The sequence below is a fragment of the Marmota marmota genome, unplaced genomic scaffold, assembly GCF_001458135.2.
Source record: "Marmota marmota marmota unplaced genomic scaffold, marMar, whole genome shotgun sequence".
NCBI lineage: Eukaryota > Metazoa > Chordata > Mammalia > Rodentia > Sciuridae > Marmota > Marmota marmota.
This window is the reverse complement of record NW_026000101.1, coordinates 3165128-3181352: the sequence shown is the minus strand read 5'-3', so window position 1 is coordinate 3181352 and position 16225 is coordinate 3165128. Positions and strand designations below refer to the sequence as shown.

At 37.4% G+C, this 16225-nt stretch overlaps 1 protein-coding gene across 7 annotated transcripts in view; it reads right to left on the bottom strand.

Annotated features, from left to right (window-relative positions):
• Window positions 1–16225, bottom strand: part of Lpar1 (lysophosphatidic acid receptor 1) — a 136768-nt gene that overhangs the window by 37265 nt on the left and 83278 nt on the right. For all 7 annotated transcript variants that reach the window (XM_048783220.1, XM_048783221.1, XM_048783218.1 and 4 more), the window contains one exon: window positions 11585–12332. In XM_048783220.1, coding sequence (XP_048639177.1) covers window positions 11585–12332 — 748 coding nt within the window. The remainder of the gene's footprint in view (window positions 1–11584; window positions 12333–16225) is intronic.

Genomic DNA, 16225 nt, shown 5'->3' with positions numbered 1-16225 from the left:
TGACTGTATGACCAATGTGATTCTACAATATGTATACTCAGAAAAACGAGAAATTATATTCCATCTATGTATGATATATCAAAGTATATAAGTGCATTCTACTGTCATATATAACTAATTAAAACAAATATAAAATTTTAAAAAATTGAAATGCATTCCACTGTTGTGTATTTTAAAAAAATAAAATCAATACAATGAAAAAAAATCTATGAAAGCTTTAGTGACAGACTTCTTGTTGAAATGATAATTAGATTATAAATAAAAATGATAATTAGAACTAATTAGATTGTACTAAAATATTAGGAAATTTCATTAAAGACATTATTGTCTCATGTATTATAGTTAGACTTATTAAACAAATTTGGTTTACGGTATTTTCTTCTAAACTGCTGTCATGTATTAGTTGTAAACACTATATGCATAGTGCCTCAGAAATTGTTTTTAATTAAAACATCTTCACTTTTCCTCCAAAACACAAGAATTTGCCAAATTAAATAAACCTAGTGTTCTAATCTCTACAAAAAGTTTATTTGACCATTTTATGATCACACACACACTTCTTAAAGGATGTCTAAATACGGCTGCTTCTGCTTTCGTTGACAAACTCACTGATTCCAGCTCCTCGATTTATAGCTTGGCTTTTCCTCTGGAACTGGACCAATACACAAAAGAACCCACGTGCTCAGCAAGGTTACAGAGCAAATCTCTTCAGTGTAAAGGGTAAATTGCTTGCTAGCTTCAGCAAAAGCTTCTGGACTTTTTCATGGGTCTCTTCTGTAGGTCCTTTAAGGCTAGACTCCTACAGGCTATCTTCTCTCTCCCAAGAGAGAGGAAAATAACTCCAGCGAATGGATTCACGCCTGTCACATAAAGAGAAGCTTTCTGAAGTGCAGAAATGCCCATTGAGAATGAACTCATGGAAAGCCCTACTTAAAATGCAGTGTTCTCTGTGTAAACAAAAGTCTGCCTGGCAGGATAAATAGGTGAAGCCATGAATTTCCAGTCTCCCAAGGCCAGATTAAATCCCACTCTTCAAAAAGACCCTGTTATTGCTGTGTCACCCCATTAGAAGTTCATATTTGCTTTGGATCATCACAATAAGTCCTCTATTGTGTGAGGAGACCTGCCAGAGTTCAGGTAGAGCCATGACCACATGCTGTCTAGACACTATCAGCCTCACTAACAGGAATAAAAGGTAGCTTCTCTGGGGTGCAGGCCTTTACAGTTTAGACCTCAAAGAAGAGGGAAGAAAGGTACAAACAAGAACAAAATCAATTACTTATATGAAAAAACAAATCACACTAAAATGCTTTTTCAAAGCATGAAAAAGAATATGTAATAAAAGCATTCAGTTTTGACCTAGAGGAACACAACATTATCCATTTCATAGGCAAGCATAATTTCTGAGAACAAATATAAGATTCTATAAGTTGTGTAGTACCTTTTATTTATTTCCAGACAACTCACAATAAAAATTAAAGACAGTGAGTGAAATTCCTAAGCACTATATATGCAGGATAATATGGAATCCTGTAAGACAAGGAAGATAGTGTATGTTGATTGCCATCCAAAATGCTTTTTCTCTCAATCAATACTCCATGTGTATATGAGTACATGCATGCATGCTAGGGTTGCCAAATAAAACACAGGATGCCCAGCTAAATTTGAATTTCATATAAACAACAAATACTGTCTTTTAGTACAGTCATATGCCACATAACAATGTTTCAGTTGACAATAAACTGCATATACAATCATGGCCCCATAAGATGTGCCTTGTGATGCCATAGCTGTCTCGGTTTGTGTAAGTTTATTCTGTTTGTACAATGATGAAACTGCTGAATGACACATTCCTCAGAATGTATCCCCCTTGTTAAGTAATATACAACCATATAATATGGCTTAGGTGATAATTTTTATGTGCTGAGTTTGGCAACTCGGGTATATGTGTTTGAGTATCCTCTATTTGTTCTTATTTAGTCCATCTATATCTGGGAATTAAGATCCTTAGAGGCCCAAAGAATATAAACCCCTGAAAATAGAATTGCACATTTCTAAATGTAACAATAACCATTTACAGGCATTCTGAAATCTCCTGCCCCTCTAGACCAATATAGACTATAAAACACCATAGAAAATTATATTTCCATCATGCTTCAAATACAGGTGTCAACTTCTCCTGGCAATGATCAAGTCCCTCAGAGATTTTCTTATTTTCCAAGGACATTAATTTGCACATACAGAAATTTCATCCCATTCCTTATAGGTTAGTAATCACTGAAAATCTATTTATTTCATAACTAATTTGATGATGTTAATCTACTATCTTTGGTCAATTAAAAAATGGATATTATGCCAGTGCAAAGTATAGGCAAAAAACTATAAGCAAATATTATGTGACAATTATGAAAAATTATTAAAGATTCCCACTGCCAGGAATTTACACTTTGATTTGCATGCCTAACAAAGGTTACTATCATACATAAGTGATATGATAATTGCAATACAGGGAAGTGATTGAAAATTTCACTCTGTGTAAAGAATAATTTCTTGGCTTGGGTTCACTTGGCACACCCCTACATACCATCTAAGATATTAATTCCCATGCCATTTTCACCTTCAACTCTTTTCCAGACATTGCCTAAATAATACAGCATTCCCCCCACCCACACCTTGCATATTTTATGTTATATTGTGCCTATGTTCCATGTTGTATTGTGTTGACTTATGTCATATATTTTCATCCACTAAGAAGAGACCTTCTTGAGAACAGGGCCCATATTTTCACTGACCTCTGCATCCCTACTTCTTAACAAGGACCTAGCAGATATTTAGTATGTGCTTGTTAAGAAACTATCATACAAAGTTCATACTAGAACTTAATCATGATAGGATGAGGAACTGCTTTATTATAACCATCTCATAACAAATATCCTTGAACAAAACTATAAAACAACACTGGATTTCAGGTAATACCAGTAAATTTCTATTGTAATTAGACAACCTGAAAAACTGCCAATCCAGAATAAGAAGCATATTTCATTTAGTCATTCAATAAACATAGAAAGTTTGCTAAGTGTGGGGCTCTGTGCTAGGCGCTAAGAAGATAAAGCCTTGCCATCATGACATGTCCACAGTGAGGTTCATGAGGCAGTAGAGGGAGATTAGAAGCAGCTTACATCCCTTTTCTTCTTAGGTTAATTGTAATGAAATTTAGCCTAACAGATTCATAGGTGGTCACACTATGAAGCTAGACCAGGTGGAGGACAGCAGTAAGGTCTCATGATTCTACCCATGGGATATTTTTTTCATATATTCCAGACATGAGAAAAGAAAATAATTTGTGGGTTACTAGCTGTACCTTAAGTATTGCAGATATATCTGAAGGAGCTAATGACTTTCTAATAGATATTGATAAAATGGCCTGCTCTGTTCCAAAATTCATTTTAGTAGTCCACACCATTTAATCATCTGCAGAGAGTTAACAAGTCAAAACTGCCAATTCCTGTGATGCTAATAAGACTTTTCAGACATAGGGCTGGGGCTCAACAAATATAGGCAACACTGAGGTACAGACTCATCTATGGAAAAGCAATGGCCACTCAGAATAAAATTTATAACCTGCTATTGAAGCCAGCTGCTAAGACTCAATAGTATTTTTGTACTATGTCAGAGAAATGAAGCAGCACCATTTGTACACAAAATAAACTATTTTGAACCATTATGTTGCATATAATAGTGCATTTGGAGTGTGGATAGGTGTGGATGTGTGTCAGAGAGAAAGAGGGAAAGTTGTTCATGAGGGCAGACCTAACAGTAATGATATTCCTTGTTTGTGTTTAGGAAGTGTTCTCTGCAAGTCAGACCCTGAACTATGTGCTTTATATCCACAGTTTGTCTAATGCTCATAACCACTTGAGGAGAAGGGTCCTCCCAGCCTTATTTTATTAATTCTAAAACTGAGGCTCAGAGAATAATTTTCCTCAGGATTATGGAGTTAGTAAGTCAGGGGCCAAGATTTGAACTGGCCTATCTTACTCCAAATCTAAGTTCTCAATCTCTTGGCAATAGTGATTCTCAGCAGTCACCACAGTTAAGGAATCTTTCTTTTATTCCCTTAGTGACAAAGACAAATAACTGTAATATTCAGAGCTTCTGCTAAACAAGGTCTTAATCATTCTCCATTAACCCAAAATGAGAAAGAACTTCATGTCCTGGCTCCTCTGGGGCCACACCTCACAAGGAACTCTGTTAGGTTCATGTAGTTTTGTGGTTTTTATTTCTGTTTAGAAGTTTCTTCTGAGTTAAATATTTGAATGGAGATGGGCAACAAAAGGGTATAAAGAGCTGGTGTCTGAAAGCTGTTTTCTTTTTTGACCTGAGCCTGGGGATTGAGGTCTGAGCAATATCCTGGGACTTCTGCAGGGTGAGTCTCCTGGCCACCACCCACAGGGCCAAGCCAGCCTACTGGCTGGCCAAACAATCAAGGCTCTCATGAATATTCCCACAGGTTCTTCCTCAAAGAGTCCTTCACAGGATGGCACTGAGACCTGAGGAGACTTGGATGACTTTAATTCCTTGTCAGAGCAACAGGATGTGTAGCTTGGTCACCTGTGGCCAGAGAATAAAAAAAACTCTGTGTCAACTCCTGTCCCCTAGTAACAAGGCCAATTGGAAAGCCTTCTCTTCCTGCCACATGGCTCTCCACAATAAAGTAACCCCGAAATTCACTTCTTTGAGACATCCCTCAATAAATATAGCACACTCTTCAATGGGATTAGTGCATCTAGAAGCAAATTATTAAAGAAGGTGATGCACCATTTATGCAAAGAGCAACCACAGACTTTTGTTTTTGCCCCAAGTCCATTTCTAAGTTTTCCACTAGAAAGCTCTGTATGGTTGGCCCATGGAGTTATTGACTTTAATTTTATTTATAGAATAATAAATAGGACCCCAGATAATCTTGGAAATCAAATTGGTCAACTTCTTCCCACATATAAAGGTACACAGAGAAAGTAACTTGCAGTGAATCACCCAGATAGTTAATGCCACAGTGATAATCCCAGAGGCATCCTGCCTCAACGAATGTGAGAAAACACACACACACACACACACACACACACACACAAGATAAAGCTTGCACTTAATTTAAAAAACTTGAGTAAAAAACAGTAATACACTGAAGTTAGTAAGGAAGGCAATGATGCTAGTAAGTGTAAAAGCTATCTAATCTGCAAGCTATTTAGTTTCAGATGTCTTTTTGTCAATGCTCCATTATAGCTACTACCAGCTATAAAGAGGCCAAATTCAAGAAGACCCTTTCTTTAGTAGCCAGTTAACTCTATAGTGTTACGCCAAATCCTGTATATAAATACATGGTGATGGTCACAAGAAAGAAAGGGATGGAAAGTGAGACTGGGATGAACAAGATGGAGACATTGTTGCAGCAAAAACAGTGCCTTCTTGGAAGTCAGGAAACATGCATCCTGGCTAGGGTCATGTGCTAACTCACACCCACATTTCTTTTTCTTTTTTTTTTTTTGTTTGTATTCTTTTTTTTTAAATTTTTTATTGTTGGTTGTTCAAAACGTTACATAGTTCTTGATATATCATATTTCACACTTTGATTCAAGTGGGTTATGAACTCCCATTTTTACCCCATATACAGATTGCAGAATCACATCAGTTACACATCCATTGATTTACATATTGCCATACTAGTGTCTGTTGTGTTCTGCTGCCTTTCCTATCCTCTACTATCCCCCCTCCCCTCCCCTCCCCTCCCCTCTTCTCTCTCTGCCCACTCTACTGACATTCATTTGTCCCCCTTGTATTATTTTTCCCTTTCCCCTCACTTCCTCTTGTATGTACTTTTGTATAACTCTGAGGGTCTCCTTCCATTTCCATGCAATTTCCCTTCTCTCTCCCTTTCCCTCCCACCTCTCATCCCTGTTTAATGTTAATCTTCTTCTCATGCTCTTCGACCCTACTCTGTTCTTAGTTACTCTCCTTATATCAAAGAAGACATTTGGCATTTGTTTTTTAGGGATTGGCTAGCTTCACTTAGCATAATCTGCTCTAATGCCATCCATTTCCCTGTAAATTCTATGATTTTGTCATTTTTTAATGCAGAGTAATACTCCATTGTGTATAAATGCCACATTTTTTTTTTATCCATTCGTCTATTGAAGGGCATCTAGGTTGGTTCCACAGTCTTGCTATTGTGAATTGTCACACCCACATTTCTTAAGTTGGGAGATTCAGTTTCTTCATCTGTATGATGAAGGAGGTAGACAGAATGAAATTCTAAATCACTTCCCTTATAAAAAGTTTTTCTTTATCACTTTTACAAAGTTGAAGAAGCCCAGTGTTGAGCTCTGTGTTTGAAAAACCAAAAGTATCAGAAAGAATATACAAAACAAATAAACAGAAAGCAAAGCCTAGAAGGAGGGTTGCTCAGAACAGTCTTGGTTTATGTCTGTTTTACCAGCATCCCAAACAGCTAGTGTCTATTTTCACTATCAAAAGTGTCTCAGTTTGACAATTCATCACATAACCTCTCCACCTGTAAAGAATTTGGTTTGGGTTCATCTTGAGGAATCTTCATCAGCTCTGTCACCTACAGGCTGAAGCCTATATTATTTAGTGGGCTATGAAGATTTCTAGTCAAAACCCCATCCAGCATACCCTGACTTAACACTTGACTTCTTTCAATTCCTCAGAGGTAAAAATCATTGCTCATGCTGTTGCCTACCTTCTCCTCCAACCCCACACTGTAAAATGACAAGCTCCTCCACATCCCATCAAGAACATGTAATACTGCCTCTGTAAGCACACGGACCCAACTCCTTTGCAGTACTTTCTTAGTCTCCTTTACTACAACAGAAGCTTTGCAAAGAATTTTACTTATCCACCTTTTTACCCCTTAGCACATAATTAGCTCGCAACATCATATTTATTGAAATAAACTGGAAATAGAAGTACCAAAGAGTCAAAATCCTGTGGCTGAAGGTCATGGTCTACACCATTCCAGTTCTGTCACTTACAAACAGAATGATCTTGGACAAATTATTTACCCTCTCTTAACCTGGTAGTTTCAATATAGAAGGGGAAAAATGCAACTTTCCTTGGTGCAAGATACAAACAACACATGAAGAACCAGGTTGAGTACTGACTGGCACAGGATACCAGGTAATAAAGGGTAATTTAGCTTCAGAGGTGGTCAGTTCCAGCCCAAACAGATCAGACCAGAAAACGAGTGTCTCCCTCTTCTTCCACAAAGAGAGAAGCCCAAACTGCGTTTATTTTACTTTATGTACCTGCTGTGGCTTAAAAGCAAAATCCTCTTCACTCTATTTTCTCTTGCCAAATTCTAGTTTTCCTCTTTTCTAACGTTCCCCAATAGAAGTATCACCATAAAGAAAAGAGTCAGAAAGGAAAGGACTTAAAACTCAAGACAGCCTGTGGTCAAATAAGGAAGAACAGCTTGACTGCCACTGTTTCAACTGTGGAACAGACTCAAAAAAAATTCTTGGTAAAATGTCAAGTAGGGAAAGAAGTCAGGCCTGGGGAGGGGCGCCATGACCTCACACTGGATGATGAACCTCTAGTGAACTACACCTTTCCAGAACACTCCCCCAGTGAGAAGCTGTCAGTTACTGTGCTACAACAGACAATAGAAAAAGGCAAATGAAATGAGAGCCCTGAGTATCATCAGCTGTGAAAGAAGAGAAAGGAATGTTCCTTAAAGCTTTCTCAGCTTGTGGAAACAGCATGCAGGGCCAGGCGGTATTGATGGAAACTAATGGGATCACCATGTTTCAACGTAATGGCATACTGCTGTTCAAACTTTATTAAAAAATGGAGCATGCAGTAGTTGTTTTTATTCTAGAGAACCAAGATAGCATGGAAGTGAAAACACATAGGTTCTGGACCCCAAGTGCCTGAATTTGAATCCCATTTCCTATACCTACTAGCTGTGTGGCCTTGGGCAAGTTACCTAGCCTCTCTGTACCTCAATTTTTACCACCTGGAAAATAAGGATGACAAATCAACAATGGTACCTACACTCCATAGGGGTTTTATTTACAATTACTAATTTGTAATGTAGAATTGTACTGGGCACATGATAATGCTACTTAACTACTTGACAAAATTATTAAGATTCAGTATTCATTCAAAATCAACTTATCCTCATGCTTACCAACTGGTATTATAAGTATAAATCTCAAAGATGCTTTTATTTTTAAATTGCCCAACAAACCCTTCTCTTGATCATGAATACTGAACAGGTCTTAAAGGTCATTCTGACATAGTAATAGTGGAAACTGAAGGCTTTCCACATGGTTAATCAAACCATAATCAATCCCAGAATAAATGAAAGTGAAACAAATGTATTGTTTACTGAGCATGCACTGTAGCCATTCTCCAAGCTGCTGAGTTTTGAATAGAAGGCACAGGTAATAAAGGTCTAGTCAGGTCTGGCTCCCATACAGTTGAATAAAGTGGCATTTACCAAAGTGAATTCACTATGGTTCTCTCTGGTCTTCAGTTCTGAAGACTCAGAAACTTGATTCTAACACCACATCCATTCATTCATCAATTATGTACTGATCACCTATTTATGCCAGCAATGTGAGAACACAGACAACAAAGCATTACAATCCCTGTCATCCTTGACAAAGCTGACAATCCAGCAAAGAAGATATTAGACATTAGAAACCACAAGCCAAAGTGGTGGTGGTGTATGGGTGTGGTGGGGGGGGCAAGCAAGATTGTAAATAGACAAGTTTACACTGAGCTGAGCTTTGCGTAGAACAGAACTCTTGTATCTACAAGCCCGTCTTCACCATATAACAATGGGGAGGGACACAACCCAAGCAAGGAGTACTACACTAAGTGAATGGAATGGCCTTAGGCATCACCTTGACAAACAGCCGGCTGTTTAGGATTGGGGAATCCCTATTCTAAGCTTTCCAACCACTCCCATCCACATCCTGCCCATTCTCCCATTCTCACTATTTTTCTCAGTTTATTGAATTGCTGCTTCCTATATTACAATCACATTCCCACCTTGCCCTATCAAATTTCTTCACCTCACATGGAGTTTTCCACTAAAACTTCTTCTTTTTTCACAGCTGAAGAAATAATGTTCTTAATTCCAGAAGAGGTTAACTGCATTCTAGAGTCTATTACAAAGTTTAATATCTCAGAGGGCAATATCATTTCTGCCATTTTCAGGTTTGGGTTTGTGCAGCGGTGGCAGGTGTAGAAAGGGTGATTAGGGCAGAAGTACACTGAAAGTACAGTGCACTACAGTGCACTCAAAATAATTATCTCAACTTGCAAAACAACCCAATGAGGCACAAAAGTTAAGTTTACATGAATCATTAATTATATTGCAAAACAAACTATGCCAGACATTACACAAAGGTCAAAATTAAAACAAGAACTTGGCAGGTTCATAGTCCAAATTCAGCAGTCATTTACCGCTGGTGGTTCTATAAACTACAAGCAGCACTTGATGTCATAAAAGAAAAAGCACATGCATATGAAAAGTGTCCATCAAACATTTAGACCATTAGCAAGAAAACATTAGAGTTAATACAGAAGTAAAATGTCTCATGTTACTTAACTTCATACAAAAATAATATCTGTGGTAACTAAGGTGTTTTTCATTTGTATCATGGAAAATAAGCTCTGTGGCACAAGGATGCTCAAAATCTTATTGATAATTAAACATACAGGGAAACTGGACAGAATAAGACAATCTGACATCTGAGATGTTATGGTCCCCAGTGGACAGACTGCCTAAGTATTCCAGTTGGTTAGACACGGCTTTGGTTATACCAACAATTCCAAGGCCTAGTTCTCATTCTTAAAGGTCTACAAAAGGTCCTAATCAATACAGCCAGAGATGATCTCTGTAATGTATTTTCCCTAATCAAAACAGAATGTGTCAACGCACAAACCAATTTGCTGATTCACTTAATGATAATTAGGGCTTTATCTCCCAGAATTTCAGAAGAACCACATAATCCCCAGTTACATTTCCTTGGTTAAAATCCCAGGTTATATTCCCTGCTTTCTAAAGAGCAAAAGGGATTATAGAAACTCACTGAATTTCTGTAGGGAAAAAAAATGAATTAAAAGGTGCTTGTTTTGCAGTCATAGAGATCAAACCCAGGGCCTCGTGCATACGAGGCCAGTGTTCTACTACTGAGATATATACATCCCCAACCCCTTCAAGTTTTTAAAAAATATTTTTAAAATATGATCAAACATTAATCTGAATATAGTCCATGGAGAATATATAATTTAATTTAAACAAATTCTCATTAAGTTAACTTTCAAAATGGGCACTCAAAGCTGCAAAAGAAATGTTTTGTGTCTGTCCTTTAGGTGGGAATAATAACATAGGCCAGCCAGAGCCTAGAACTTACTAGATATTCTTCAATTTTTTTCTGAGAAGGTAAGTGTATGAAAACATACATCCCTGATAATCACCATGACTTTTTCATCTAGGAAAACTAATACTTTAAATTTAAAGGCAAAAAGTTATTTGAGTCTACAAAAAGAATAAAATATTGGCTTTCAAACAAGATATATGAATTAACATCCATTACTACAAAGAGATAAATTTTAAAAACATAAAATGTTCATGAGGGTGACTGTCACAACATGTCATTAATTCCAATCTTTGTTCATTAACTCTATATGAAACCTTGATAAACTTGCCTATAAGGTAATAATTATCATAGAATATAAATAACAACTTAGTTAAAATAGACTAATAAAAATAACTATATATGAAAGCCATTCATACTACATAAAGCATTCTACCTGAAAATCTGTAATACAGAGACTGTGAGGCAAAGTTCCATAATTTAGGTTCTAAGAAATCCTTCAAAAGCTAAATGAATCTGATAGGTTACATATTGTGGTGCTTTCAATACTAGATAACCAAACTCTTCAGTGACATCTTCCCTATCATCATCATTTATCCTATAGCACTGACACGGAACTTTAGATAATTCTGTAACTGCAGAAATACTGGTAAGCTGATTTTGGCACAGACATTTGATATAGAGCTAACCTCATCCCCTCATAATTCCTGCACATGCACCAGGTGAATATTCTTTTTTTTTTATTGGTTGTTCAAAACATTACAAAGCTCATGATATATCATCTTTCATACATTTGACTCAAGTGGGTTATGAACTCCCATTTTTACCCCAAATACAAATTGCAGAATCACATAGGTTACACACTCACATTTTTACATAATGGCATATTAGTGACTGTTGTATTCTGCTACCTTTCCTATCCCCTACTATCCCCCCTCCCCTCCCCTCCCATCTTCCCTCTCTACCTCATCTGCTGTTGTTCAATTCTCTCCCTTATTTCCCCCCCCACACTTTCCCTTCACAACCTCTTATGTGTAATTTTGTGTAACATTGAGGGTCTCCTACCATTTCCATCAGGTGAATATTCACATTGTTATTTACTGCTATTATAATCTAATGTGGTTTATATTAAGACATTGAATATCCATAAAGGAAGCTATAGTCAAGACAAAACTTACCGAGCACAATGACCACAGTCTTCAGAAGACTCATCATAGTGTCCCGATTCCGACGGGGTCCAGAACTGTGCCGAGACATTCTCATAGTCCTCTGGCGAACGTAGCCAAAGATGTGAGCATAGAGAACCACCATTACTACAAAGGTCACCAAATTGAAAATGGCCCAGAAGACTAAGTAAGAGTCACTGTAGAGGGGTGCCATGTTGGAACAATTATCAATATCACAGATGCAGTTCCAGCCCACACTGGGTATAGCACCCATAACAATGGCCATAGTCCAGATGACCACAATGACCACCACCACCCGCCGATTGCTCATCCGTGTATGGAGCTGCATGCGGAAAACCGTAATGTGCCTCTCGATTGCAATAGCCAGTAAGTTGGCTACAGATGCTGTCAGGCTGGTGTCAATGAGGCCCTGACGGAGGAGCCATGTGCTAACGGTCAGTCTCCGAGTATTGGGGCCTGTGTTGAACATTAGATAAAAGTAGGCCAACCCAGCAAAGAAGTCTGCAGCAGCCAAATTGGCCATTAAGTAATAAATAGGAAAATGGAAGCGACGGTTGACGTATATTGCCACCATGACCAGTAGGTTGGCCAACATGATGAAGATACAAACTGTGATCCCAAGTCCCATCACCAGCTTGCTGACCGTGTTCCATTCTGTGGCAAGATACTTTCCACTCCGGTTATAGAAGAAGGCGATAGACTCATTGTAGAAGCACTGTGGTTGATTCATGGCTGTGAACTAAAAGAAAAAGGAGGAAAGATGATGAAAAGAGAAAAAAGAAACCACAGATCCAAATTTAAAGATGTACAGATAACATGAGACTTCTCTAGTACATGCAGCAGAAAACAAAAGCAAAGAATTTGAAAATCTGATCCTGCATAACATCCTGTGATTATACTCATACCCTAAGGTTTCTCACAGTCCACAAGATTAAAGACAGTTGGAGTTAAATAAATGACAAGGTCTCTGCTTGGTGGTTGCATGTCATTGAAGTCTACTAGAAAAGCCACATGGCCCAGAAATCTTGCTTAAAATACACGAGACAGACAAAATTTTTGCAGAACATTGCAATTGAACTATTTGCCATAGTAAAATCTATTTTCATCTGTTATTTAGGGAATCTGTAAACAGAGGTGGTTTATATATAGGGTATCATTGCCCTATTATTCTACATTTCTATTCTCACATAGTATGTTCAATCTGTGATGGACATTTGGTAATGCAGGTTCCCACAAGCACCATCAGTTCCAACATTTCAAAGAGGTCACTATGCATCAAAGGTTCTCTGGCCAAAGCCAGCATTTGCTGCTCAACATTCCTGTGGTCAGCACAGCTTACCCCCAAGACTCCTCAGCCCCAGAATAGCATTCATCAACCAACCTATGATACTAGAGAACAACTTCTTTCTGGAGGACCTAATGTAACCTCCAAGGAACAGTTGATATTTGACACTACTCTACAAGAAGTAGAATATATTTAGATTAGATGAAGTATATCTTTTCAAATGTGGAGTGACAAAACTTTATAACATGTTAACTTATTTTTCAGCATCAGTGATCAGAATATATTTGCTTATTATTTATACTCTCACTTGAATCCAGAAGGGATTGAGATAGTCTAAAATAGAATAATAAGGGTAGTCAATAAAACTAAAACAAAATTAGAAAACAAAAGGTAACAGAGAAGAAACCAGAAAATTACACATCTCCTAGAAAAAAATCATTCTGCCTGAAACCTTAAGTTTGTCTGAGACTTTTAAATATAGAAAATATTTCTTGAAGATACTGCACATTCTGCCTTTTTTTTTGCTTTGCTTCTAGTAAATTACCTAGCAAATATGACAGTTTTAACTACTATTTTGATAAAATATTCTACTGAATATTGATAGGTTATGCATTTCATGTTTACAAAACATGGAAAATTTCAAAACATCTAAGTGGCTAGTCTTTGGACATGTCCAGACATATAAAGTCTCTTTCCTTATCTAGACTTTAATAGTTTGAGATCACACTTCTACCATTATACATAACATGCTGTATAATTATTGACCTCTTTACTTTTCCATTCATTAAAGATCCACAGATCCAGGGGCAAAGTAAGGACATTGTTTTGCTCCTCATAGTATCTCATGTACCTTTCACGGTGTCTCACCCATTAGATATCAGAGAGCTTGGCTTATAGTGTTCCCATCTACCCTATATCTTGTCATTATTCTGGCTAATCTAATTTTCTTGCCTTTCATTTTCTTGACCTCATTTCTAATGACCTTTTCTTCTATTACAGCTCAGCCGCCCACAGCGATGGTCATACCCTGCAACCACCTAGAACTGACTCCCTTTGAAAATACCTGTGAAATTCTAATTGCTCATTATGATTTCCTATTCTTCAAATTATCTCACTGGAACTCCAGTACTTAGGTTTTTCGTTTGTTTGTTTTGTTTTTGTTTTGGTACTAGGGATTGAACCCAGGGGTGCTCAACCACTGAGTCACATCCCCAGGCCTTTTTATTTTTTATTTTGAGGCAGATCTCACTAAGTTGCTTAGGGCCTCCCTAAGTTGCTGAGGCTAGCTTTGAATTTACAATCCTCCTGTCTCAGCCTCCTGAGCCACTGGGATTACAGGTGTGCATCACCACACCCAGAAGAACCTTGATTCTATGAAATTATCTATTTCCTTGACCCTTCTACTTTTCCCAATGAAATACCCTTCCCACCTTCTCCTTTTCTCTTGTCCAGCTTAAATTCCATAATAATTCATTTCAACTTCTTTATTGCTAACACAGGAACCAGTCCCTTCCTGAAGATATTGGGGCCAGATGTCTTTCACAATTCAGAATTTTTCTGGTTTTAAGAACAGTTATATGTGCATATTTCATGTATAGCATCCCCAGTAGAGGCTGAGGCAGCACTCCATAATCACACATATTGATTTGTGAGGCAAAACATATGAATATATATTAAATTTGATAAGTGAAGGCTATAAATAGCCTCAGGTAAATTATTTCAGAGTTTTGCTACCAAATGAGTTATAAACTAATGGGGGTGATAACCAACGTCTCATTGGGCAGTTAAAACTAAAACTTAAAGTCTCAAATAATTAATGAATAACAAAACACAAATATTCAGGAATATATTTATAAAAGCAAAGCCCCTGATAGATCTAGTCCACATGGGTGCTAGAACTAGACAAAGAAAAGATGGCTCTGGTGTTTATTTAAGGGGGTAAATCAAAGGCAGGAATAAGGTTTCAAGGGTGAAGTCTTACTTCATGATGTCTTGCAGTCTGCAGGTTGATTGACATCTTGGTAGGTCACACCTATCTCAGGTGCTGTGTGGGCCATGGCAGAGTGGGATAGAAATTCACACTGTCTCTGGGCAATTGACCAGAGAAAATGTCCACTGGTCATCCCAGAGACACCAGATATTTCTATCCACTAGGCTTCCAAGCACGGTGACCCACATGCAACCCATGGATGGCTCGTGACAATAAAGCTTTAATTTTAGAGCTTCATGAATTTTGGAACTATTAGAAAAGGGAACAGAGGGTTTTATAACTTCTTTGCCGCACTGTGCTTCCAAAACAATATATTTGAATAACACCAGTCTTGGACAAATCCAAGTTTGTTGTAACTTCCACAGGTACTAAGGCTTCTGAGGGAGCCTGGAGAAAATTCACACATTTAGAGATTGATGCCAGCACAAGTTTACCATGTCTCTCCTCAACTGGTAATCTATGCCATGTGACGATATGGTTTCCCCCTAATTATTACTCTATATATTCTGCACAATCACTAAACTACCTAATATTCTCAAACTTTTGAGTCCCTCTCCCTCTTTTCATCAACAGTTTCCAGAGGTAAATTGAAACCATCAGATTGGAACACTTCCCCCCCACAAAAAAAAATTACCCATTTAATACACAACTCTTTCACCCCTCTTCTGAAACAATAGAGAACATGTGCCTTTTGCCACCCACGTGCACTAATCTCATTGCTTCCTACCATTTCAAGAGCCTGTTCTATCAATTACTTCCTTTCTCTTTTGTCTTCAGTTTCTTTCCCATTATCATCCCTCTCTTTTTCTTCCCTTTCTCCTCCCTCCATTACTACTCTTTCCTACGAACATTCCAGATTAAGGCTGTGCCTTCTCTTAAAAAACAAAGGTCCCCCACAATCTCAGGTTCTCCTTTGAGTTTTGATTTTGTTTCTCCTTTATAGCCAAATATTTTCTAATTTATATTCCATTGATTTCTCAGTTGATCCTCCTCCACTGGGTTAGAAATCCTATTCAAGTGAAGATTAAATATACAAATACTGTTTCATTGTTGTATAATAGCAACTGTCAGATGGATTTGATGCTAAAGAAATGTTAGCTACATTAATACATTAAATACAACTACAAAAATGTTCATAATTTCCAAGTTTTCTTTCTTCAAAGAATATACGGAAAGTATAAATATAAATGTACAACTATGTTTTTCTATTAGCCCCTATAAGCATGTACTTTCTCTGGACAAAGAGTTTTTTTAAGTCAAATATCAAGCTGATGTGATTTTCACAGCATTCCAATTTCTGAAAACCAATTACTAAATCAAGAAGGGATATGTGCAATTTCTTAACCTTTTCCAAACA